General features: G+C 43.4%; 1 protein-coding gene across 4 annotated transcripts in view; it reads left to right on the top strand.

Annotated features, from left to right (window-relative positions):
• LOC311060485 (phosphatidylcholine:ceramide cholinephosphotransferase 1-like) overlaps positions 1-25,262 on the top strand; it is a 33,831-nt gene extending 8,569 nt beyond the window's left edge. Inside the window, exons 1-7 of one of the 4 annotated variants that reach the window (XM_084078672.1) lie at positions 6,526-6,878; positions 7,420-7,493; positions 8,110-8,895; positions 11,942-12,059; positions 17,633-17,786; positions 18,241-18,407; positions 20,861-22,975. In XM_084078672.1, coding sequence (XP_083934798.1) covers positions 8,120-8,895; positions 11,942-12,059; positions 17,633-17,786; positions 18,241-18,407; positions 20,861-21,046 — 1,401 coding nt within the window. In that variant the 5' untranslated portion in view covers positions 6,526-6,878; positions 7,420-7,493; positions 8,110-8,119 and the 3' untranslated portion in view covers positions 21,047-22,975. Of the gene's footprint in view, positions 1-6,524; positions 6,879-7,419; positions 7,494-8,109; positions 8,896-11,941; positions 12,060-17,632; positions 17,787-18,240; positions 18,408-20,860; positions 22,976-25,208 lie in introns of those variants that run through there. The other 3 variants (XM_084078673.1, XM_084078670.1, XM_084078671.1) reach the window with 3 other exon arrangements.
• The last annotated feature ends 1,968 nt before the right edge of the window (positions 25,263-27,230 follow it).

Genomic DNA, 27,230 nt, shown 5'->3' with positions numbered 1-27,230 from the left:
ATTTTCCTGGTCCTCACAAGAATAATGTTTTTTTTATGGTTGAATCTTTTTTTTAAAGATACGGTCTACAATTAGGAAAAGATTCGGGTTGGTGTTAGCGTTAGGAGGATGAGACATTTAGAGGAGACTCCATCTCTACTCTAGGGATTTAGAGATGGAGTCGTGACTCATGCCTGATTTACACCTGGTTGCGCGTAAAACAAATGAGCAGATCTACAAGCTCACAACGTGTTGATGTTGGTCTGAGGACCGAAACGTCCACTCTTTGTCACCTTATTTCAACATGTCACTTTTTGCACTTTTGTAAGTAAAGGACAATTTCTTTGCATCTAAAGAGCCTCAGTTTTCATCTTTTCAGTGTGCAAGCCTTTTGGTTGTTTATGTTCTGTAGTTCCAGGGATCCAGACACACAACTCGCACACATTACTACCATGTATGGTGTTGAGACTAGGACTTTGCTACTAACTATATGTTTTCTGTCTGGTTGTATTACTTTCTGAACATGACCCCCCCCCCCCCCCCCCCCAGTCGTCCTTGAGGGGGGTCCAGGGGGTCCCCAGCAAGATTAGTTCATATATTGTATCATTAAAATCAGTTTAACCACTTTAACCCTACTGTGTATATACATCGGCATACATCATTTATATATTTGAAACATTTCAACGACACAAATCTTGTATGGGGGTCCCTTTTTTTTGTTAAGATTCAACTTGTAGCCCAACACCCGACCAGGGGGGGTCCGTGGTCAAATACATATTAATTTGGGGCGCCTTGACATGGAAAAGTTTGAATTTCTTTATTGTGTGTGTGTGTGTGTGTGTGTGTGTGTGTGTGTGTGTGTGTGTGTGTGTGTGTGTGTGTGTGTGTGTGTGTGTGTGTGTGTGTGTGTGTGTGTGTGTGTGTGTGTGTGTGTGTGTGTGTGTGTGTGTGTGTGTGTGTCGCTTCGCATACAGCGACTGTGTGTATTTGTGTGTGCAGCCAAAGTAATATTAGGGAAGGACTGACTCATAGTCTCAAAGCATAAATCAACAATAATAACCCTTTTGTCAAAATCATAGTAAAATTGTCATAGTAAAATTAGTTAATATAATTAATATCACACTTACCGGTAAGCATAATTAATAATTGGTTCTACGGTATAACAACCAAATTACAGATTAGATTCAGATGACATTCTCATCTATTTCTTCATTTCTTCATCCTGTTCTGAGTGACCAGTCATGTCCAGTCATCTCCTCATACGAGGTCATCGTGACCCAATGCGCGTCCAGTAACTTTGGCGTCCAGGTACCAGTAACTTTAGGTGTGTATGTATTACAGTAACATCCTGTCCCCAAGATGTGTCATTCTAGCAATACAAGCTTTACACACACAGCATTATGCAGTAAAGTGATTTGATGAACTCTTCATTATTGTCAGCTTATAAGCCAGGTTTATGAGCCCCGCTGTGCTATACTCTTTCCTATTAATTCTGCTCTTCTTTGACCATTGTTTAATAGGCCTAATAGGCAGACATGGAGACCTTTATCACCTGCCCTGGGCTGGGATTTGCCATATGGTACCCAAGGTTAAGGGAAGCAGGGTTGAAAGGTGTGTGTGTGTGTGTGTGTGTGTGTGTGTGTGTGTGTGTGTGTGTGTGTGTGTGTGTGTGTGTGTGTGTGTGTGTGTGTGTGTGTGTGTGTGTGTGTGTGTGTGTGTGTGTGTGTGTGTGTGTGTGTGTGTGTGTGTGTGTGTGTGTGTGTGTGCACATCATCACTATCATGACAAATAGCCATTTACCCAAATGAACATTATACCATATCTTATTATAACTCACCAGCCTCGTGAAAACCCAATTATGCCCAACCAGGCCAACGCAGAGCAAGCCACCCTGTACCTGAGGGCTTTGTATTCGAGGAATAACAGTATAGGCGATATTGTAGCCTACTCTATGTGAGGGCCTACTACACTACTAGATGTGAGGAACCTCTAGTTGATTACAATTGTGTTGCAGATTAAACCTTTAATGTTAAAATTAATGTTTACATATTGTCTTTTCTATTAATATGTTGGATTCATGTCCATGTGTATTTTCAGACATTTACCCACTTAAACCCTCCATACTTAGTAAACTTGACCTTTGGCTCTGTACTTGGTCTGCTCTTTTGTCCGTCTACACCAAACCTCTTCGCCGGAAATAGCTAATCTACAAGCTCTCAACGCGTTGAGCTTGTAGATCAGCTATTTTCAGTGAACCTTCCCCCCCAGAATAGGGATGCTTTCAAGTAAAAAAAAAAGTTCTTATCACTCAAAGATTTGGCCGACCCCCTGGAGTAACTCTGAGGACCCCCTAGGGGTCCCGGACCCCCTGTTGAAGACCCCTAGTTGAAAGAGCAACTGATTTTCGAACACGATTCAGTTGTCCTTATGTCTTCTTAATGGTGCTGTGAGGTTTATGCAACATTTGATTCACTTAATCAGCTTAGCTCAGTGGCCGTTTAATGGCCGCGGAGAGCATATAAACAAACATATAAATCTAACAAGACAAAGGCCTGGCGCACTGACAACTGCTGAGCACCTTGTTTTCTTGGAGTTCCATGCAGGCGCTAATAAATTCCCCGCCAAGCGCTGCGATTCCCACGTATTCGGAGCCAAAACCATTGTCTGGGTCAGTGGTTCTCAAACTGTGGGTCGGGACCCCTGGACCAAATCATTTTGGGGGGGGAGTTCCCCAGATGATTACTTAATGTGAAACATTGTTTTCTCACTCAACAGTAAACAACAGTAATACAGTATAAGAGTATACAGGGTATCTGCACATTTCTAAAGTGACAATTTAAGGACTTATAAGACATTTTTAATACCCCTAAAATTAAAGAAATGACAAATAATAAATGATAATAATAACTGCATCAAAAGTAATCAACAAACTATACTATAAGAATTGTCAAACATTGGCCAATTGTCAAATATTACCCAAGAAAGAGGCATACAGTGTGTAAATAGCCGATGTACATACTCAACATCGGCTATTTTCACAATATTTATCTGTGGAACCGAGTCAATTCCAAGTGCTGGTCGGGGTGGAGGGTCCCCAGCTCAAATCTGATTCTTTTGGGGGGTCGCGGCCTGAAAGGTTTTATGTTCTAGGAGTCTGTCAACTCCTGCACACTGCACAGAACTTTAAAGGAGGATAGAACCCTTGGCTCAGTTTGTAGTTTGTTTTTCCAATTCAGGTTTAAAAACTACAGCAGGTTAAAAACATGCCTAGTTGCATGGTGAGACTGACCTCATACTAGTACACCGTGTTGTAAGCAGGACAGCTGCAGCTAATCAAGTGAATAATCAGTGTTGTTAGATTTAGGTGTGTCAACACTGTCTGTGCTCACACATTGTTTGCACACCCATGGGCTCTTGGCACACCTACATCGAACCCACCCACCCATTCATCATTTTGATTAGCTGCAGCAGCAGGTTGCTTACTATTAGACTGCAAATGGCACTGACATGACTCTCATTCTAGGCCAGGGGTCTTCAACGTTTTTCAGGCCAAGGACCCCTTAGCTGACAGAGAGATGAAGCAGGGACCCCCCACAACCTTGTGTTGCAGATTAAGAAGCGACTTCTAAAGTGAAGAAACATTTAACTTTAGAAATGAGCAGATACCCTGTATATACACTTAAACTGAATTTGGTTTGTTTACTGTTGAGTGAGAAAACAATGTCGCACATTAAGCTAATCATCCGGGGACCCCCCCCAAAATAATTTGGGGACCACTGTCTTAGCTGTCCAATCGTAACCCCTTTTTTAAGTTCCTCTATCTCCAGGTGGACTTGCAAAAAGACAGACCTCCGTGGACATTTTGTGAGCGCCTCACTCATCGTTAGCACCTCGAGCAGCAGCAGCTGCCGCTGCAGGCCCCGAATCACCTCGGCAGACCTCCATCATATGTGCTTCAGTGCTTGTGCACAAAGTTTTCATTGTCTGGCAAAAGAAACGACGCCTTTTAGGACTGACACATGCCCTGCATCGGGCATTTCCTGGTGGTGCGGCCTGTTAACGATGCACTCATTTACGCCTCAGACTGGAGGCGGCTCTGATTTGTGATGTCACGCACGTATAGTGGCGTGAGCTGCCTGTGACTGGTCTACTTTTGAGTTGACAGGCGGACATACATATGAACATACTGCGCATACAGACAGACCCTGTTCTAGACCACTGCTTCTCAACGTGGGGGTCTCCGCAACCCCCAGGGGTCCTTGAGGAGTTGAGGGTCTATAACTCGGAGAGTGTACAAACGGAACCAAATGGATTGGTAATGGTCTATTTGTACTAAATGAAGCTATATGGGGACACGGGTGTGTGTGAATGTAAATAGAATCAGACACTGTATAGAGTCATGACAGAAACTTTAAATATACTGTGTGACATGGATTGACGTCGGTATCGTTAACCGGCTGTACTTCTGTTGTTCAGCGCTGAATCAGTGTGCATGATGAAGACACCACAGAATAAGAATGAAGGCTTCTTCTATGGTGGGGAAAACGGCACAGACTGCCAAAGCACTCATTACACATGACCCCCCTCCCCTTTTCTCTCTCTCTCTCTCTCTCTCTCTCTCTCTCTCTCTCTCTCTCTCTCTCTCTCTATTCATCTCTTACTCTGTTTATCTACATTTCTATCCCTCTCCTTCAATTTCCTGTTTTCCTCTCCTATTCTCTTCACTCACCCATCTCTCTATTTAATATTTACTCTTTTTTTTTTTTTTTTTAGAGTAAATGGTTTCCACTATTAGCTATTAATACATCATCATCAGTAATTAAGAAAGTCAAACAAGGAACAATGTGGAGCCTTTTGAATGAAAACTAGAATTAAACACATTTATCACTTCATTATTATCATGTCTCTCTCTCTCTCTCTCTCTCCCCTCAATCTTGTATATGACTCATCTATAGCAACCGTCTGACACACACACACACACACACACACACACACACACACACACACACACACACACACACACACACACACACACACACACACACACACACACACACACACACATTCTCTCTTCTCTCTCTCCACCTACCCTCATTCTGTTATCCCACTGTCTGTCTTTCACTCGCTCTTCCTCCGTGACATTCCCTCTCTCCCTCTCTCTCTCATTCTTTCTCTCCCACTTTCTCTCCCTCACTCTGTCCCTGACCTCTTCCTGCCTTCCCTCATTCTCTCTACCTTCTCTTTATTTCTTTCTCTTCTTTGTTTTATCCTGTTACTTGTATATAATTAGCTCTGTATCTTTGTATATGAAGATGAAACCAGCTCAACCTTTTTGTAGCTTTGTAGCTGTTTTAGCTCTTGTCATTGGTGTAAAGTACCGGTAACTAAGTATATTAACTCAAGCATTGTACTGAAGTACAATTTTGAGGTACTTTTACTTTACTGGAGTATTTCCAATTGTCTATACTTTTACTTCTACTCTGTCTCAGAGGCAAACATTGTACTTTTACTCCACTACAATTATTTGAAAACTTTAGTTACTAGTTACTTTGCAGATATCAGTTATTACATTATAAAACATACATTAACCACTTTAGACCTATTTTATACCTAGGCTATTTGAAAATATAACAAAGCTCAACCTTTTTGTAGCTGTTTTAGCTCTTGTAGCAGCTACAGATGTCGGATGTATCTTTGTGTCTTCATGTTACTGGCTTCCACTGGAAAAAAAAAGGTAGCCTGTATCTGCTGCCAGTGTGAACGCAATTAGAGAACGGGACTTGAGTTACAGCTGTACGTTGATCGATCTACGAAGTATTTTTGGCAAATGTTCCCCCACAGAATAGGCATGCTAGGGTTCAATGGTTTTAACCTGTTTAAAAAAATAGCAGATATACAAGCTCATAGCGCGGCACGAAGTGCCGCGTTATGAGCTTGTAGATCTGCATTTTTTTTTATTGTGAGAATTTGTGCAAATCTTTGAAAATATATATATTTCTTTTAAAGCAAACTTTTTTAACTTTGCTTCTGGGGGTCCCTGGAACAAAATATTTTTGAGATGGTGGGTCCGCGGCCCAAATACATAACATTTTGGGGGTCCTTTGACACGAAAAAGTTTGAGCACCACTGATATAGCAACAAAACAGCGTTTTTCAGGAAACTCTTAGGATTTAGAAGACATTTGTAGAATCGGCCTCAGGTCCTTTAATGGGTTAACCAGTTTCACTGCAAGGGAGAGAGAGAGATAGAGATAGAGAGATAGAGAGAGGATTTGTGACCCCCCAGGATACAACCCCCCACATCAGAAAGCCCCTTTTCAAAGAGCTTGATTTGTAAACAGAGGAGTTGCCCCCCGCCCCGCCCCTGCTAGGCACATCCCACCCTGGCGGAGTTCTCCGCATGCCTCCTCTCTGACTTAGAGTTTCCAGTGTCACTCCTCCTCCTCCTCCTCCTATGAACACACACACACACACACACACACACACACACACACACACACACACACACACACACACACACACACACACACACACACACACACACACACACACACACACACACACACACACACACACACACAGTTGAGCTCCTGACTTGACTCAACTTCCCTCACTCTGCCAGATGGGCGTTGTATTGGGCAACACCACACACAGACAGCACAGCAGCCTGGGAGAAAACATCGGGAAAGGAAAAACTTAACTGTCTTGATTTTTGACTGAAGAACTTTCGTGCATTTTTTCAGTGAGGTTTTCCCTTTTTTTTATTTATCATAACAAAGATAGACCTCTATACATATAAAGTAGACTCACACATGAAATGATTATTTTTGGGAGTGGGGAATCATTTTGAGACCATTTGTTTACACCGGAGTGGATTTGAACGGCGCTCATAAATATCAGGTAAATAAATACTGCTTTTTCTTTACCTTTTTGTCCTCGCTCCATTCTGACAATTAACCACAAGAACCCCTATTCTGGGGGGGTGAAAATTAGGTGAAATTAACTGCTTTTTTTTCCCGGTGTAGAGATTTGCTGTAGATGGAAAAAGGGAGTGGACCAAATATAGAGACCTGGAGAACTAGATATTTAGGGTTTAAGTAGTTATTTTATAACACAAACAAGTGATTTCATATTGATGTGTAATAACAAATGTAGTTCATATTAACAGTCTACAACATGGGCATTAGCCTATACGCAGTCACACTTATTGTATTTACTTAATTAGCTTGAATTGTTGTTCATGTTGTTCTGTTATGTTTCTAACTGTAGATTATGAAATGTGTTGACAGTCCGTAGGGCATTGGGATGGGGTTTTTAGATTGGGGGCGGGGGGGTTGGCATAATTTTTATGACGTAGTTTATGACTGTATGTATGTGTGGAACAGCTGTCTGTTTGTGTGTGGTTGTTATGGAGATTCAAATATTTAGGTTTGCCAAATAGAAGTCGCGTGGGCTCTCCTCGGTGAAACGCGGTGACACGGACACGTGCCTCCAGGCTTGACGTGTCGTAATCGTGTGAGTGACTGAGTGAGAGTGTGTGTGTGTACACACATGCTTGTGTGTGCGTGTGCGCGCGTGTGTGTGTGTGTGTGTGTGTGTGTGTGTGTGTGCGTGCGTGCGTGCGCGCTAGAGGCATGGAAAGATGTAATCATGTTTTAATAGATGAATAGGTTTTTCTCTTTTTAATATTTACTCTTTTTGAAGAGTAAATGGTTTCCACTATTAGCTATTAATACATATTTGTCAGTAATTAAGAAAGAGTCAAACAAGGAACAATGTGGAGCCCTTTGAATGAAAACTATAATTAAACACATTTATCACTTCATTATTATCATGGCTCTCTCTCTCTCCCATCCTCTCTCTACCCCCCCCCTCTCTCTCTCTATCCCCCCCTCTCTCTCGCTCTCGCTCTCTCTGTCTCTCTGTCTCTCTATCCCCCCCTTCTCTCTCTCTATCCCCCTCTCTATCCCCCCCTCTCTCTCTCTCTCTCTCTCTCTCTCTCTCTATCCCCCTCTCTATCCCCCCCCCCCCTCTCTCTCTCTCTCTCTCTCTCTCTCTCTCCCCCCCCCCCCCCCTCTCTCTCTCTCCCTCCCTCTCCCTCTCTCTCTCTCTCTCTCCCTCCCCCGTCCAGGTGACTCGTAATGAAGAAGCTGTGTGATTGGTCGAGGGAGGACGTGGCGCACTGGCTCGTCGACCAGGGCCTGCAGCAGTACCGCGACTCGCTGGGGCACCTGGACGGGCGGGGCCTCCTGAGCCTCGCCCCGTCGGACCTCCGCGCCGCGCCCCTCTCCCTCGTGGCGCCAGGCGGCGGACAGCAGCTCCTGGATCGGATCTCCGCCCTGAGGAGCCAGCTCCACCAATCCTCACCGCACGCCAACGGGATAGCCAATGGCCTCAACGGGATAAGCAACGGGATAGCCAATGGCCTCGGCGGGATAAGCAACGGGATAGCCAATGGCCTCGGCGGGAACTTGTTTGCCGTAGCCGCGACAACAAAGGCCAAGGCGGAGGATGGCGGCGTCAACGCGGTGATCGTCAACGTCGGCGGCAACGAGAAGAAGGAGTGGAGCGGCAAGCACAACGGGACGGCGAACGGGTTCGTCCACCACCAGGGGGCGCCGACCGCGGACCGGATCCAGATCCGCGTCCCGGATCCCGCCCGCTCCGCCGCCGCCTTCCCGGAGGAGTGGAGCAAGACGGGCCTGACGCTGCTCTACGCGCTGGCCTGCTTCGTCTCCACCACCGTCATGATCTCCATCGTCCACGAGAGGGTGCCCCCCAAGGAGGACACGCCCCCTCTGCCGGACAAGTTCTTCGACTGGTTCGGCCGGAGGGAGTGGGCGTTCACCGTCTGCGAGGTGAACGGGATCGTTCTGATCGGCGCGTGGCTCGTTCAGTGGTCGCTGCTCAAATACAGGTACAGTGCAACCGCCGGTCCTCTGCTGTTGGTCGCTGGGAGCTGACCAGTACAACCACCAGTCTAATACTGTTGGTCACTGGGAGCTCTCTCTGTGTGTGTGTGTGTGTGTGTGTGTGTGCGTGTGTGTCTGTGTGTGCGTGTGCGTGTGCGTGTGCGTGCGCCTGCCTGCCTGCCTGCCTGCCTCATATCAAAGCGTTTAGTTCTGGTTGAAACCAGATTTGACCCTTGAACTCAGCCTCCTGTCGGTGCCTCATAAACTTCCTGTTGCTGCCGCTTCCTCTCTAACTCTGTCTCTCTCTCTCTCTCTTTTGTGACACACTTAGCAGACCCTCAAAGGAGGGAGGCTGTAATAGTCAAGTTAAGTCAACTGACTGATGTCTGACTGACTGACTCTGTCTGTCTGTCTTGTCTGAGTGTTGAAACACGTGTGACATTCACTTCCTGTTCTCAGTGAGGTGCCGTTACCCCTACTTGACACACAAACATGCATATTGTCACGGCCGGGGGAAGAAATAACGAAAATAGCCGATCTATAAGCTCACGCATTGTGAGGGACTACGGTCCAATACGAACACTGAGTAAATGCGTTGAACAAATCAGCAAGTGGATGTGCCATCATTTGAAGCCAAAGAAGACGCACAGCTTCAATCGCTGATGTTAAAAAACACATCCCAAGCCAGAAGCCTGAATTTTAACAGCCACATTAACACAATTACAAAGCCAGCCCACATATGATTGATTGATTGAATACTTTATTAGTCAGAAATGTAAACAGCACGAGGTACAGACAGACATTAAGGCTAAGAATATAACACAAAAAAAGTCCTTGGGACTTGTTTCCGTTGTGTTCCTACTGTATGTATTCAATTCATCAACATGAACATTCAGAACGCTGCTGCTCGAGTCTTCACCGATACCAAGAAAGTGAAGCATATCACTCCAGTTCTTAGGCCCTATTCAGACTGGCAGCCCAAATCTGATTTGCATCCTATCCAGAATGGAGTCACATTGTTGTTATGCAGTCTGAACAGCAAAAAACACATGGAAACTGATTTGGGAAAATCAGATTTGAATTACATTCCTTAGCCTGGTTCAAACTGCATCAAAACCAATCCGATTTTCTACCAACAAACTACCATGGACTTTAACAGTGAAGACAAACAAACTGAGATCTCTCAACAAAAGGACTGAGGTTACTTCAAATAAGGATCCGTCTCTTTTCATCTGGACTGAATAGCCCTTAACATAAGAGTGTTAACTATAACAGAAATGTACTCATTTAATGTATATGTGATGCCCAACATGACCTAACTGGCTCTAAGAAAAAAGAATAAAAAGAAAGTTAAAAAAAACAATCCGATTTGGGCTACCTGTCTAAACAGGGCCTTAGATGATACCCAATATAATATACCCAAAATGGGGACACCAGGTTGAACGTACTTAAATGATCCATTGGAACACAGGTTATTTTTTCCCCATTTCTTTTAAAATAACGGTTTTGCAGATAAAAAATATGTCCGCCCTGAAAGCGACGATATGCATATGAATATCATTCATCCCACAGCCGCAGAATGTGCAGGCATTTCACGTTTCACTGGGCGAGTTCGTTCCCAAGCTTCTGTAACAGACAAAACAGGGGTAGGAATGGAATGTGCTCATTTTGGTCCGAATTTATGATTTGTTTTTCCAACGGAAACTTCTACTGTTTTTTTCCTGTCAGTAAAACATTTCACAAGTCAATCTTTCCTACCCAGTTGCTTCCATAAATCTGTATTATTTAAGGCTACGATGCGGAACTCATTTTAATGAATAAAACGTTTTCTCCAATCCGTATAGAGAGTATCACAATCTCCATACTCTTCCATTGAGACATATTAGACCCTGTTAGGACACCTACTGGTCGACAGTGGTAATACAGTTATTTGAAGCACCGGATAAGACACTACTAGATCAGGGGTCTTCGACGTTGTTCAGGCCAAGGACCCCTTAGCTGAGAGAGAGATTAAGCAGGGACCCCCCACTACATATTGTATAAAATTGTGTTGCAGATTTCATAGTTGGATTCACGCTAATGTGTATTTTCAGACAGTTAAACTTTTAGACCTTCAATATTTAGTCAACTTGACCGTTGGCTCTGTACTTGGTCTTCTCTTTTTTCCTCTAATCCGACTCTCCGAAAATAGCAGATCTACAAGCTCACAACGCCTCGCAGCGCGAGGCGTTGTGAGCTTGTAGATCTGCTATTTTCGGCTAATGTTCCCCATCACACAAATATTTAGTAACTCTGAGGACCCCCTAGGGGTCCCGGACCCCCTGTTGAAGACCCCCTGCACTAGATGCTCCGCCATCTTTTTTTTTGGTATCACACCATGGGGAGAGGGAGATAGACGGACATAAAATATACGGATTGTGGCTTTTACCAACGTTAGGTCTGATCAGCAAATCGGATCTAACAAATGGGTTTATGACTCTAGAAATGTCACCCTTTTTGCAACTTGTAAACCAATCGTACGCGTGAATGCGTCCATGATGTGCGATGCGTTTCTGCTCCTGCACGATGCCTTTTAAATCGCCGTTAAGTGCATCTAGTGTCCTATCCGGTGCGCCGCTTCAAATGACTTTATTGACGTTGTCAAGCAATTAGGTGTCGTACCCGACACCATGGTCTAAATGTCTCAATGGAAAAGTAGGAAGACCACCACCAACCACTGCACATGTACTAGTTATATTGTATTAACATGGTCAGATTGCCTTAAACTGACTTTTTATTCACTCAAATAAGTTTCGGATTTTGGCATTTAACTGGATACAGTGACCCCACACTGTCCAGCTCAACCAAGCTGAAGTACTCCAACTCTGTACTTTGTCTCCTAATACTACATCATTATATTGACATAATGCAATGCACTTTCATAATCTCTCTGTCTCTGTCTTCTCTCTCTCTCTCTCTCCCTGTCTGTCTGTCTATCTATCTATCTGTCTGTCTGTCTGTCTGTCTGTCTGTCTGTCTGTCTGTCTGTCTGTCTGTCTGTCTGTCTCTCAGGTCTATAGTAGGTCGTAGGTTCTTCTTCCTGGTTGGCACTCTCTACCTCTACAGATGTGTCACTATGTACATCACCACTCTGCCAGTACCGGGAATGCACTTCCACTGCTCCCCAAAGGTAACACACACACACACACACAGAGGTTTTTTAACTATAAAACAACCATTTGTCTTGTGAGGACCAGGAAAACTGTCCTCACAATGTAGAGTTCTTCAAATTCTACTAGACTTGGTCCTCGCAAGTATAGTAATAAAACACACACATGGGGGCACGTGCGCGCACACCAACCCACCCAGATGCAATCACCTGCCTGTGTTTATTCTCATGTCGATAGAAAACGTCGGACGTCACATTCATGTTTACGTTCGTTTTAGTAGTCTCTATAAAAATACAAGTCTTGACATTAATTAGATCGTTTCAAAATCTGAGAAAACTTTAGAAATGTTTTGCCAGTAATAACCTGCCCCAAAATAGAGTGTTGAAGGGTTTCTCACACTAAATCAGTAGCACTGTTTGGCAAAAACAACACAAATGGCACAAAAATATCTACTTTCAACTAAATTATAACGGTAGTTCTCAGCCTTTTTCTGGATCAGCGGCCCACTTGAAAATCTCGCAAGCGTTCGCAGGCCCACCCATCTGACCACATCCTATGGGTGGGCCGCGTGCGTTTTCAGAGCATTGTTTACTTTAATGATCAATCAATCGATTGTGTTGGATCACTGGAATCAACGTAGTATACTTTGCGTTTTTATTTATTGACATCACTTTTTAATATTAATGTTATGTTATGACTAAAATCATAGTATTTTGCCAATTATTTGGGAGCCCTCTTGCAATACCCTCGTGGCCCACCACAGGTTGAGAGCCACTGAACTATAAGTAGTAAAAACAAAAAACAAAATAAAATAAATGATATATATATATATATATATATATATATATATATATATATCTGTCCCTATGCATCGCCAGACAGCTGTGACCTTGTGGTCCTTTTTTTACCAGCTTGCTTGCAAAGCTGGTCTACAAACCGTCAGACCTACTTCCGACACATTAGAGATTTGCATTAGACACGTTACATTTGCATTCGACACATTTTCAACACATTTGCGCGTCATTGGCTGTCCTTTAAGCCAATGGGGATACTTTCCCAAATCCCATACTCTGCACGGGCGGGCCTCGTCCTCCCAAGCTATGGGACTAGACACGCCTCTGACTGCCCATGAAGACAGTCTTCTAGGGCTGGCTGATTTTCCAGAAGAGCTGAAATGAGCAATGAGCAAATGAAAAAAAAAACTCTAAAATATTCTAAACCCACTATAGCAATCTGGTAATATCAGGCTACATATCACTTAAATGTCAGAGCTTAACTCGGCATGTAAATATGATATAAATGTGTTAATGTGAAGTGGATTCCTTCCAGCGCTAGCCGATTTTGGCTAATAGTAACAGCAACTAACTAACAGTTTTTAGCCGTTATTACACCCGTAATTTTCATGTATTGTACATCCCACAATAAAATGTATTAACCATGTTATGGTTTCTGTCCATTACAAATGTCACAAGACACGAAGGAGACGAGGCAGCGGCCCGCGGAATTCGCGGCCTAGCGCAAGCATAAGCCTCGCCTGGGAGTGGGGCCTTTACCCCAACATCGCCGGGCCGCCCGACGATGTCGGCGCGCTGCCACCCGCGACGTCCCGCGCCATGTAAACAAACTACCGGTTGTTGCTAATACTGTCTAAGCATGTATGTGAATGCTTATGTCCAATACTGTGTTGCCGTTAGTTGGGTTTAAGCCAACAGCTGCCTACAATGGGCCGTCAGTGTGTAGTTAAGCCACGGGTAGAGTTATCATGCGGCTAACGTTAATGTTACACAACGCAGCTGTCGTCACTCAAACGGCTACGTTAAACATCTTATCAACAACCTGTATGCACGTTAGTGTGGTCAATGTCATCAATGCTAACTAATTAGCCCGTTGCACAGTGTTATTTTGGTGTCTTTTGTGTCTTTTGTAGCAACTCAGAATGTTAAGTCGCACGGAATTGAATAGCTTAGCACTTCCGGTCGTTCCTTCACAATAAAGGTTGCAATCAATTGAAAATAGCCGATCTACAAGCTGTCAATGCGTCGGCGTCGCGATACACACAATATACACATCTTTAGAAAACAGCTGATCTACAAGCTCAAAACAACTCGCAAAGCCACACGTGTACAAGTATATAGGGATAAAGTGGTTAATGCAGGCTTTGTAATAATTATACACATCTACAGTTCACTAAAGGACAATATGCCTCTGAGATGTAGTGGAGTAGAAAATTGCACATACTCCAGTACAGTTAAAACCCCTCAAATTTGTACAGTACTTCAGCACAAACAAATTCACATTATCTACCTATCCATCAGCATAACATGAATATTCTATCTATCTATCTACCTATATATCTCTCTCTGTGATCACATTACTTAATACAATGTATGATGACTCATTATATTATTATATGAATATTAGATAATGATTACTACAAGCTCACAACGCCTCGCGATGCGTTGCAAACATAGCAGATCTACAAGCTCACAAAAACAACCCGCCAAAGGGGGCCGCCATGTTACTCCCAGGGGGTCCGCGAACATCACTTCCGCATTTTCTTCTTCGCTGGTCTAAACAAAGACACGGTTGCCAGATTTATGAGAGAGAAATAACCAACCAGGTCAATGAAAACAAGCCAAATATTTAAGTGACTATTAGGCTACATGAGCACTTTAAACCTATATGCATCGGCTATTTGAAAATAGACTATTTGGAAGTAGCCGATCTACAAGCTCACAACAAAATAATAACAAATAAAAAGCAACTACCAATATTTACAAGCAACTTTACAGAACACGAGGTCGCTTACAATTAGTACACATGGCAACACTGTGTGTGTGTGTGTGTGTGTGTGTGTGTGTGTGTGTGTGTGTGTGTGTGTGTGTGTGTGTGTGTGTGTGTGTGTGTGTGTGTGTGTGTGTGTGTGTGTGTGTGTGTGTGTGTGTGTGTGTGTGTGTGTGTGTGTGTGTGTGTGTGTGTGTGTGTGTGTGTGTGTGAATGAAAAACAAGCACCGAAACAAGCGTTTTTTTCCCAAACAAACACATTTACACTTGCGTGTGTGTCACCTACATTGTCAATCTATATACCATTTTAAAGGTACGTGCCTTGTGATTAAAATGATGCAAACCATTCCAAGATTGATGATGCTTTTAGCATCAACACTGACGCTAAAACCAGCGTGTTTCATGCTTCATGAAAATAGCAGATCTAAGCTCACAACGCGTCGCCGCCTTGTGTGCTTGTAGATCTGCTATTTTTCATTTTTTATTGAATACTTGAATTAGAAAAGACATTAATGAAACCAAATGGACCCATTTGGGTATTTTGTTCATGTAAGCCAGTAGTGGAAAGGGCAAACTTGCATGAAATTAAAAGACACGTTGTGAGCTTCACTTTTATAAAGGCTATGTGGTATCTGAAACCCACAGACTTCACTATGGTCTGGTAAAGGTTCTACTGCACTTTTCGTTAACACACACACACACACACACACACACACACACACACACACACTTTATATTGGTAGCCAACCGATGAACCTCTCTGTGGAGTCCTTTCGGTTGCATTGGATTGGCTGACATTTCATTTTGTGCTGCAGATTGGGGCAAAAAAAGCCTGCCGCAAGCTGGTATATTATGACTTTGTCATTTCTTGTTCCACCCTAGTAGGAGGTCTGACATCTCAGGCTTGTTCCCACACAAGCACGCATTGCATTGTACACACACGCACGGGCACATGCTCACACCACACACACACACGCACACGCTTGTACACACACACACACACACACACACACACACACACACACACACGCACACGCACACATCTTGAGCAAACTATAACTACATGTACTCAGCAGATCAGATTCAGCAGAGTGCAGAGTTTAAAAGAGCACTAAGCACATTTTTTTTTGACATCCGCCGTAATCTGAAGACTCACCTCTTCAGGCACAAGCTCAGCCCTTAGCATTTCATTGACCACAATGTTAATTCACGATTTTCCTAAAATACAAAAAAGATAGCAGATGTGCAAGACGCGCTGTGAGCTTGTATATCTGCTATTTTTGAATAGCCAACGCTAAAATCTAAAATGACACAGATACCTTCCCGTTTTTTTTCACGGTTCCCTTTAACGATTCCTATATATTTAAAATTATAAATATTTTATTTTGGCCTTCTTTAAATATTTATAAAGCATTCTTCTCAGAGGGAACCAGACACATTTTATAGGCAGGTCCCATGGACCCAGAAAAGGGCCTTGGCAGGCAGATGCCTGCTCATGCTTTGCCTCCCTGCGGACGTAGAGCGGACCCTGAGAAGACGTCCACACTTTGCTCTCGGGAGAAATTGCATTTCTTCCATGACACTGTAAACATTACCAGAACACTGCTGCGCTGAACAAACACAAACCCTCCCACCCAACCCCCTCACAAAAAAATTATCATTTGGCATTAAATAAAAAGGTACAATGAAGAGGGCAAAAGTGGAAAAAAGGAGGGAAAAAATGACAAAAAGGGGGAAAAAAAATAACAAAACAACACACCAGCCAAAAGAGTATCAGAGGAGATGACAGTATTATGTGATGCGCTTGTTTGTCCAATATATATTATACATAAAGAAAATACACGGAGAATGCTTAACCCATACTGTTCTCAAGCACTTGAGGGGCCACCTCGAGCAGAAATGCGCTCCGAGAGTGTTCGAAGATTCAGAGAGCACTCAGAGTGCACACTGACCACTCTGACCTAAAAGCCAAGCTGTCCCGAGCACGAGAACGATGGTCGGACAGGAGATAGGCTCCTGCCCCATGGGCCACATGGCTCGGCAAGGCTTACAGTGTATGTCCCTGTTGACTGCACTTAATGCCGGTTCCAGCTCACTCTCCGTCTCTTTATCTGTCTCTCTCTCTGTTCCTCTGTCCTCTGCTCTCTCCCTCCATCTATTTCTGCCTTTTTTGTCTTTTACTATAGCACTCTATATCAGCGATCCTCAGCCTTTTTCATTCCAAGGACCCCTAGATTCACACGCTTCAGTCCACAGACCCCTATTTGTTTAAAAAATGAATACACTCACTCTAAAACCCTCAGTGTTTTAATTTAACCCATTAAGACCTGGAACGCATCTGTGTCACTTTAGATTTGCCGCGCTATGAGCTTGTAGATCTGCTATTTTTGAAAAATCTTGAGGAAAAAATGGATAAAAAAAAAAAACTGTTAGAATTTAGAAAACATTTTTAAGAATCGCCTCAGGTCTTAATGGGTTAACTCTGAGAGTGTGCAAATGCACAAATGGACCCTCTGGACCCCCCTCAAGAACCTGCGGGAGTCCCCAGACCCCACTTTGAGAATCAGTGCTCTATATATTCTCTGTGTTCTTTCTCTGTCTCATATCTCTGCTTGGTTTGGTTTGTTTGATTATTTCAAATATCTAAATAAAAAAACAGACACCCCTCCTTTTACAAAGGCATCAGAATCACAAAGGAAACAAGTCAACAAAAGTAAAAGACGAGAAAAGATTTGTTCCATGTTTATCCTCATGAATGTAACAACAATGTTAATACATTATGTGTGTCATGTTGATGGTGTGTCTCCAGGTGGCTGGTGACTACGTGATGATGATGTCGAGGGTGATGAAGATGCTGTGTGGAGCAGGGCTGACCATCACGGGCTCTCACCACCTGTGTGGAGATTACCTGTACAGTGGACACACCGTGATGATCACACTAACGTCACTGTTTATTACAGAGTGTATGTACGCACACGCACACACGCGCGCACACACACACTCACGCTCACTCTCTCACTCACTCACTCACTCACTCACTCACTCTTGCCCCGCTGTGGCTTGCTGCTGCAGCAACACTGACCCTTAGTGGTTGACAACAGTCGCGACAGCTGCTGTTAAACTCATTGAATACGGGCATGGACCTGTTGTTTCAAAACTCAATGAGTTCTTCTGCTGTGAGCAGGCATTAGAATGTATTTCACCTGTGTTTCACCAAGCAGTATGCACAGTATTTAAACTGTTTTTTATTCTCAACCAGTGTTGAAAACGGCTTGGCGGTAGGCTTCATGTTGGAAACAACTAATCTAGATGCTTCCCAGGATATTTAAATGTACAATAAATATGAAAATAATCATAATAATTGCAAAATGAATATTTTAGAATTTAGATGTAATTGTGCTGTGTTGTTGTGTGCAGACTCTCCTAAGCGTCTGTGGTGGTACCAGTGGCTGGTCTGGGCTCTGTGCGCTGTGGGACTGTTCTGCATCCTGTTGGCACACGACCACTACTCCATAGACGTCCTGGTGGCATATTACGTCACTACCAGGCTGTTCTGGTGGTACCACACAATGGCAAATCTACAGGTATTACTACTAACTACTACTATATGACTACCAGACTGTTCTGGTGGTAGCATACAATTTCAAATCTACAGGTACTGCTAATATTACTGCTGCTGCTGTTATTACGGTAACCGGAAGGCTCGCCCCAAAACACGCTTGCCCCCATTTTCTTTGGCGGACCAGCGGTTCTTGTATTCTTGTTTTACTGAGGATAAGGTTAGAAATAAGTTTAAGGTAAGGCATAGTTTCACTGAGGTTACGTTTAGGAATAAGGTTAGGTTTAGGCATTGTTTACTGAGGTTACGTTTAGGAATAAGGTTAGGTTTAGGCATCGTTTACTGAGGTTACGTTTAGGAATAAGGTTAGGTTTAGGCATAGTTTACTGAGGTAACGTTTAGGAATAAGGTTAGGTTTAGGCATAGTTTCACTGAGGTTACGTTTAGGAATAAGGTTAGGTTTAGGCATTGTTTACTGAGGTTACGTTTAGGAATAAGGTTAGGTTTAGCCATCGTTTACTGAGGTTACATTTAGGAATAAGGTTAGGTTTAGGCATAGTTTACTGAGGTAACGTTTAGGAATAAGGTTAGGTTTAGGCATAGTTTCACTGAGGTTACGTTTAGGAATAAGGTTAGGTTTAGGCATTGTTTACTGAGGTTACGTTTAGGAATAAGGTTAGGTTTAGGCATCGTTTACTGAGGTTACGTTTAGGAATAAGGTTAGGTTTAGGCATAGTTTACTGAGGTAACGTTTAGGAATAAGGTTAGGTTTAGGCATAGTTTCACTGAGGTTACGTTTAGGAATAAGTTTAAGGTAAGGCATAGTTTCACTGAGGTTACGTTTAGGAATAAGGTTAGGTTTAGGCATTGTTTACTGAGGTTACGTTTAGGAATAAGGTTAGGTTTAGGCATCGTTTACTGAGGTTACGTTTAGGAATAAGGTTAGGTTTAGGCATAGTTTACTGAGGTAACGTTTAGGAATAAGGTTAGGTTTAGGCATAGTTTCACTGAGGTTACGTTTAGGAATAAGGTTAGGTTTAGGCATTGTTTACTGAGGTTACGTTTAGGAATAAGGTTAGGTTTAGCCATCGTTTACTGAGGTTACATTTAGGAATAAGGTTAGGTTTAGGCATCGTTTACTGAGGTTACATTTCGGAATAAGGTTAGGTTTAGGCATAGTTTACTGAGGTAACGTTTAGGAATAAGGTTAGGTTTAGGCATAGTTTACTGAGGTAACGTTTAGGAATAAGGTTAGGTTTAGGCATCGTTTACTGAGGTAACGTTTAGGAATAAGGTTAGGTTTAGGCATAGTTTACTGAGGTAACGTTTAGGAATAAGGTTAGGTTTAGGCATAGTTTACTGAGGTAACGTTTAGGAATAAGGTTAGGTTTAGGCATAGTTTACTGAGGTAACGTTTAGGAATAAGGTTAGGTTTAGGCATCGTTTACTGAGGTTACGTTTAGGAATAAGGTTAGGTTTTGGCATAATTTACTGAGGTTACATTTAGGAATAAGGTTAGGTTTAAGCATCGTTTACTGAGGTTAGGTTTAGGAATAAGGTTAGGTTTAGGCATAGTTTACTGAGGTTACGTTTAGGAATAAGGTTAGGTTTAGGCCTAGTTTTACTGAGGTTACGTTTAGGAATACCACCGGATTTGCCCCGGGGTGACTGTTTTGGGGCGAGCGTTTTGGTATTTGTTATTACTACTACTACTAGTACTACTAGTGCCACTAGTACCGCTTCTAAAAATAGGATTTCGGGTGGTGAAAGTAGCTGCCCACCAACCCTCTGTGGGTTCGAATCCACCGTGGTGCATCCGGCTTTGTCGAGCGTCTACGCAAACACAATTGGACCGTGTTCGGGGGACGGAAGCCGGGCGGGCAGGGTGATTATTTGTCACTGCACGTAATCCTACAGTCTGGGACGGCTCCTGTCAGCAGGGAGTGTTGGGCGGGAGGAGTAGGACGAAGGCCCTACGTCCTCCCGGTGGGGGCTCCTCACTGACAGGTGAGTCAGTAGGATACGACAGCAGTGACAACACGCAGAAATGTGTGTGGGGAGGAATTAATTGGCATAACGACTACGGTAAATTGGGGAGAAAAAGGGGTAAAAAAAAACAGGGGAAAATAATGGATTTTGGTCAATTGATGAACCACTTGAACCCCAGTATCCATATTCAAGATGCGCTCCCCCACTTCTAAAAGTAGCACTACACCCCTGACTACTGCACTATAAATACTACTACCATTACTATTATTACTGCTACTACTATTATGTAGTTTTAAAATGTGTGTTACATGTTTTAGTCACACAGAAGTTAATAGCGTCATTTTACTGATTCCTTCTGCTTAGTTAACTGTGTGTGTGTGTGTGTGTGTGTGTGTGTGTGTGTGTGTGTGTGTGGGTGTGTGTGCGCGTGTGCGTGTGTGTGTGTGTGTGTGTGTGTGTGTGTGTGTGTGTGTGTGTATGTGTGTGCAGGTCCTAAAGGAGTCGTCTCACAGTAACTTCGTGTCCAGGCTGTGGTGGTACAGAGTCTTTCTGTACCTGGAGAGGAACGTTCAAGGAGTCGTACCGCGCCACTACCAGCTGCCTCTAGCGTGCAAACGTTTGCTCAGGGGCACAACGGTCAAGTACAGCCGACTGGCAGACAGCGACTGTCCCTGACTGAGAGACACAGACAGACAGACAGACAGATGAGACGGATGGACTAATAATTCTTGAAAAAGAGACGGATGGATGGATGGATAGACAAAAAGAGATGGATAATAAACAGTTAAAACGTATCAATTCTCTTTATGAATGGACAGATTTCTGAACAGGTGGATGATGGTTGGATAAATGAATGAACAGAGGGATTGATGAATATACATGACGGGACAGAGGACGGGTTCAAACCCACTACTTGTCTGAGCACACGGTACATTCATCCCTCTGGATCGATGCCAGCAGGCTACATGACGGATGTTCGCGCATCTTGATCGGCCTGAGAATCAGCAGACTCTGTCTTCTGTTGGAATAGATAGCTCCACGCTCTAGCTATTAAAGACGCAAGACAATCTTTGGATAAATGGAGGTCCAGGACGATGGAGTAACTGGACCATTTCTGCAGTTTTTTGTCCTAAAAGAAACATTTTCATATGTACGTATTCGTCTGCGGACCCCCATTTGAGAGTATTCTGTTGGGGACCCCCATAAGAGCTGCATTGTGTTGTTAAACTCTTCCCTATTCTGTTGGGGACCCCCTGGAACTACCTTAGAGAACCATTGTCTAAAGCACTCAGGTTCAAATCCCCACAAACAGTCAATGTGTTCGTCAGAAGTGTCCTTGAGCGAGGCGCTCGCAGATAACCGACCAGCACATACATTGTCTTTCCACAAACATTTAGCTGACCAGCACAGTCTTCTACTGTTGGTCACTGGGAGCTGACCAGTACAACCACAGTCTTCTACTGTTCGTCACTGGAGTTAAACTAAGAGAAATTAATAGAAATTAATATTGTTGTTGCCTTGTTGAAGAGCATCTTGTTTGAACATGTAACAAACCATAGGTAAGATATTCAAATACCTTTGTGTTCATTCTGTGTTTGCAACTTTGTTACGACTCTAAATATACAGTATGTTGCAATGCATTCTGGTACATGTAGGCACTACCACTAAGGCCTTGTGAGCAGGGGAACTCCATATGCAGTAGAACACATTGAGGGTTTGACTCCACTGATCATCAGTAATGACTGCTCGCACGCACGCACACGCGCGCCCACACACACCCACACACACACACACACACACACACACACACACACACACACACACACACACACACACACACACACACACACACACACACACACACACACACACACACACACACACTGTCACACTGTCAAGTGTTGAAGTTCTCATTTAAAGCGTTGAAGCCTCATTATGTTGAAATTATGATGATTCCGAAATTCCATGTGGAGACGTACTGTATTTTCCACTGCCGCGCCAATCCATACCAGGATCTCTTCCACATGTGTCTGGTTGTGTCTTCATATTCATGTGATCTTGCTTTGAAAGTGTCATATCTACAGTATCCTGGTCTGTGTCAGTCAACGTGCAGAAACCGAAATGTAGTGTTTTTTGTAAAAGCATCAATAGCATGTGAGGCCAGTTAACTGGCTGTTAACATTTACAGGGATAGTTCACCCCAAAAGAAAGTACCTATTTTCTATCAATTACACACCCCGTAAAGCCTCGAATTCATGGAGATTTTTTTGGTTTTTGTTGCATTCCTAAGCCAATAATTTGATGACAGGCGTAGTCTCCAGTAGGAGACTCAATGGAGACTCTTTGAGTCTCCTACTGGAGACTATGCCGGTCATCAAATTATTGGCTTCATCTACATGAATTCAAGGCACCATGGGGTGAGTAATCGATAGGGGGGAAAAAAGTCCTTTTAGGGGTGAACTATCCCTTTAAACCCAGCTAAGTGTTAAGGAATCCTGTGTTTTTATATTGACTGATTCACTGAATGACATTTGTATATATTTTTTTTACTGCAATACGTTCTCACCTAGTTGAAAAGAACAAACCTTTTCCTAACCACTGTAATTTTTTTTTACCCTGCCCTTCATTAATACCCATAAGGTTGAAGTGTGTCAATGGATAACTTTAACTTTTTATCTTAGCTGCTAATGGTGCTCACCGAGACATTTCAAAATTGTGTGCCGTTAATTCCAGTGCCTTATGGTTGTGGTAAAGCCCTAATCAGCGATGTTGTAAAAGATTGAAGACAGTTTAAATGTGTCATTGATATTTTTTTGTTGATATAACCAATGTTTTTTTCTTTTCTTTTCCCCGCCAACACAACCTTTTACCCACTAGTTGACCTCACCAAAAAAAAACACGCGGGTGTCGCGCACCAAAACAATTCATGGGACTAATAGGCTCTATGCACAGCAGCCATATTCACTTCCTTCACAGGTGTTACCAATGATACTAATGAAGGCTCTGTTCCATTTAGTGTAGCACAGTGGTTTCCACGACCCCCATAACTCTGAGAGTGTACAAATGGAACCAATTTGGTTCCATTTGTACACTCTCAGAGTTACACACCTGTAAGGGGCCATTTGGAAGCCCATGAGGGTCCCTGGACCCCAACTGTAGACCCACTGGTGTAACAGAGTGTTTCCAGTGAGCCAACATGCACAATATCAGCACCCTGACTCTGTTTGACCAGAATGAAACAGAGCCTTCATTAGTATCATTGGTAACACCTGTGAATGTCTTCATAATATGGCTGCTGTGAATAGAGCCTATTCATGGAGTTGATGTTCATATATTTGTTTACCATCAAAGTTTATTTATATAGCACATTTTCACACACACACACCGTGATGATGTCTGAAGCCGTTTTTCTCCTAACGTTTCGAGGAAGTTGATATGTAACGAAGATAAATCATAATCTTCAAATGGTTTGTAAACTAAGGTTTTTACCAACTCTCCACAAAATGTTTTGTCGTGACGTCAGAATGATTTTGGTAGAAAAACACACTAAAAATATAGGTCATTTAATTGTTTCTGAAGGATTCTGTTACTGATTTTCTCTCCGTTTGTCTGAGATTTCAAAGTCTTGAGTCATTTCGTTCCTGCTATTTTCAATTGTATTAATGTATTTATTTCAGTTTTGTGTCGTGTGTGAAGTCTTTGGCATATGTATGCCCACAATCAGCAGAACATACATCAGTTTAGGTCAGTGGTTTTCAAACCGTTTAACCACTTAAACCCTTTATGGTTGAAGTGGTTTTACGGAGTCCCTCAGGGCTCTATGCTAGTGTATTTTCTATTATTATGGGTAAAGCGTTCTCTGAAAATAGCCGTTGTGAGCTTGTCAATCTGTTATTTTCCTGCGAAAGCTTTCCCCACAATAGGGGTTTAAGTGGGTGACTTCAATGACCCTCAAGCAACCCTGAGGGGTCCCTGAAACCCACTTTGAGAACCACTGGCTTAGGTTCTGCAACTCCTGTCTTGTCGTGGTTCAATCAGCTCTCCCCTCAGATGAATACCTCGCCACTGCTCAGTTTGTAAACAGCCAATCGGAGAGCTGCTTGTTGTAACCCAGGGAGACGGAAAGACATGCTGGTGGGGAAAAAAATGAATTTATTAAATAAATATAAAAAATGAGGTTTTCTCATGTTGTCGTTTCTTTGTTCTATCTATCTATCTATCTAATCTATATTGTCTCTTTTTGTCTTCTCACAGAATTCTCACATCTTTTGTTTTAATTGACTTCACAAAGCTTTATTGACAAGGCCAGTCTATTATCAAATTCCACCAGAATCTTAACAGTACCTCCTCTGTCTCCCTCTAGTGGTCCAGGGAGGGTATCTCTCCTACACTGTCACTCAGCCTTACCACACACACACACACACACACACACACACACACACACACACACACACACACACACACACACAGTCCTGATGTCATGCCTGACTCTAGATAGAAGACTAGAGAAAGGTGCATGAGCTCGTCAGATCTTTGTCAGGAAGTGTCGTCTATGATGTCATCATGTTGTCGGTCATCTCCATATGTGAGCAAAGCATCATCTCAACCTGACCTGTTTTCTCTTGCCGTATTAATGAAAGGTCTAAGAAGTATAGTGGCTCGTCCCCTGCAGTATAGGGCATAGCCGTGTAGGCAATGTAGGCAAATGCCTATATGTCCTGTCGTTCTGGTGACTATAGAAATGGTCAGAAAATGGTTATTTTACAATTACTTTGACTTTTAGGTCCAAAATGAGCTCAGGGTATATTATTATAACTGAATCTGTCCTCTCTCTCAGGGAACCCTTATCCTCCTATAGTGGGGGGCACCCCAACCACCCACCTCAGCAGGGGGGCCATCCAGGGGGCTACACCAACCCAGGGGTTTTCCCCCCAACAACCAACCCCCACATGGAGGCCACCCAGGGGGCTACACCAACCCAGGAGGGTACCCCAACCAACCTCCACATGAAGGGTATGGTCCCCGGGCTGCCCTACTGGTCCTCCATGTGGAGGGCACGGACAGGGGCACGGGCACGGAGGGCATGGTGGATGCAATGGTTAAAATGTTGTTTAGACAGATGTTAGGTTCATTGTTTACCTGGTATCCTAATAGTTTCAAATGTGCAGAATGTTATTTAGATAGCATGTTGTTTAGAAAGATGCTAGGTTCATTGTTTACCTAGTTTACTGAGACACTACAGTGTCTCTGCATTCTATGTGCTGTATGTGTTTACCTTGCTTATTGTAAGTCACTCTGGATTAAGAGCGTCTGATAAATGGCTACTTTGTAAATTGTAAATTCTAATTGCAGGACACGGGCACAGGCACGGAGGAGGTCACAAGCATAAACACCCCCAACAGGGTCATAAACACGACAAGTGCCACAAGAAAGGTAGGGAGAGCCGTGGGGTAAGTTTACTTCTTTATCAAAACATTCCCCTTATCAAACACAAGGACCCCCATAACTCTGAGAGTAAATGGAACCCATTTGGTTCCATTTGTACACTCTCAGAGTTACACACCCGTAAGGGTCCAATCCATTTGGAACTCGAGAACCACTGAGAACCACTGCTTAAGGAAACCATTTTGAACAGTGACCTCTACTGGTAGCATCATGTAATAACACACAGGGAACTGGCAAAATCCTGTATTTGGTTCTTATTCAACTTTACTCAACTGTAAACACAAAGCAATGATTTATATTTAAAAAATACATTGGAATACATTTAAAATACATTTATATAATGATTGTATTATAATATATTTATAATGATTATATCACACTTATGTTTACACAAAGCAATGATTTATATATTATATATACATATAATGATTTATATCACATCAATGTACTGCTCTGATGAAGACTTGAATCTCAGGAATTATGAACACACAAAGTATAGGAACTTATTTTGTAATCTGAAGAATCTGAAAACTCACCCACCTGTTAGCACTCACCTATTCAGAGTCAGACTCCACCTCACCCCCTAGCACTCACCTCTTCAGAATCCTTGTCACCCCCTAGCACTCACCTCTTCAGAATCCTTGTCACCGCCTAGCACTCACCTCTTCAGACTCCTTGTCACCCCCTAGCACTCACCTCTTCAGAATCCTTGTCACCCCCTAGCACTCACCTCTTCAGAATCCTTGTCACCCCCTAGCACTCACCTCTTCAGACTCCTTGTCACCCCTAGCACTCACCTCTTCAGACTCCTTGTCACCCCCTAGCACTCACCTCTTCAGACTCCTTGTCACCCCCTAGCACTCACCTCTTCAGACTCCTTGTCACCCCCTAGCACTCATCTCTTCAGACTCCTTGTCACCCCTAGCACTCACCTCTTCAGAATCCTTGTCACCCCCTAGCACTCACCTCTTCAGAATCCTTGTCACCCCCTAGCACTCAACTCTTCAGAATCCTTGTCACCCCCTAGCACTCACCTCTTCAGAATCCTTGTCACCCCCTAGCACTCACCTCTTCAGACTCCTTGTCACCCCTAGCACTCACCTCTTCAGAATCCTTGTCACCCCTAGCACTCACCTCTTCAGAATCCTTGTCACCCCTAGCACTCACCTCTTCAGACTCCTTGTCACCCCCTAGCACTCACCTCTTCAGACTCCTTGTCACCCCCTAGCACTCACCTCTTCAGAATCCTTGTCACCCCCTAGCACTCAACTCTTCAGAATCCTTGTCACCCCCTAGCACTCATCTCTTCAGAATCCTTGTCACCCCCTAGCACTCACCTCTTCAGAATCCTTGTCACCCCCTAGCACTCATCTCTTCAGACTCCTTGTCACCCCTAGCACTCACCTCTTCAGAC

The sequence above is a fragment of the Gymnoscopelus microlampas genome (genome assembly GCF_963454915.1).
Source record: "Gymnoscopelus microlampas genome assembly, chromosome: 14".
Taxonomy (NCBI): domain Eukaryota; kingdom Metazoa; phylum Chordata; class Actinopteri; order Myctophiformes; family Myctophidae; genus Gymnoscopelus; species Gymnoscopelus microlampas.
The sequence above is the reverse complement of the archived record's forward strand: the minus strand, read 5'-3'. Positions and strand labels throughout refer to the sequence as shown.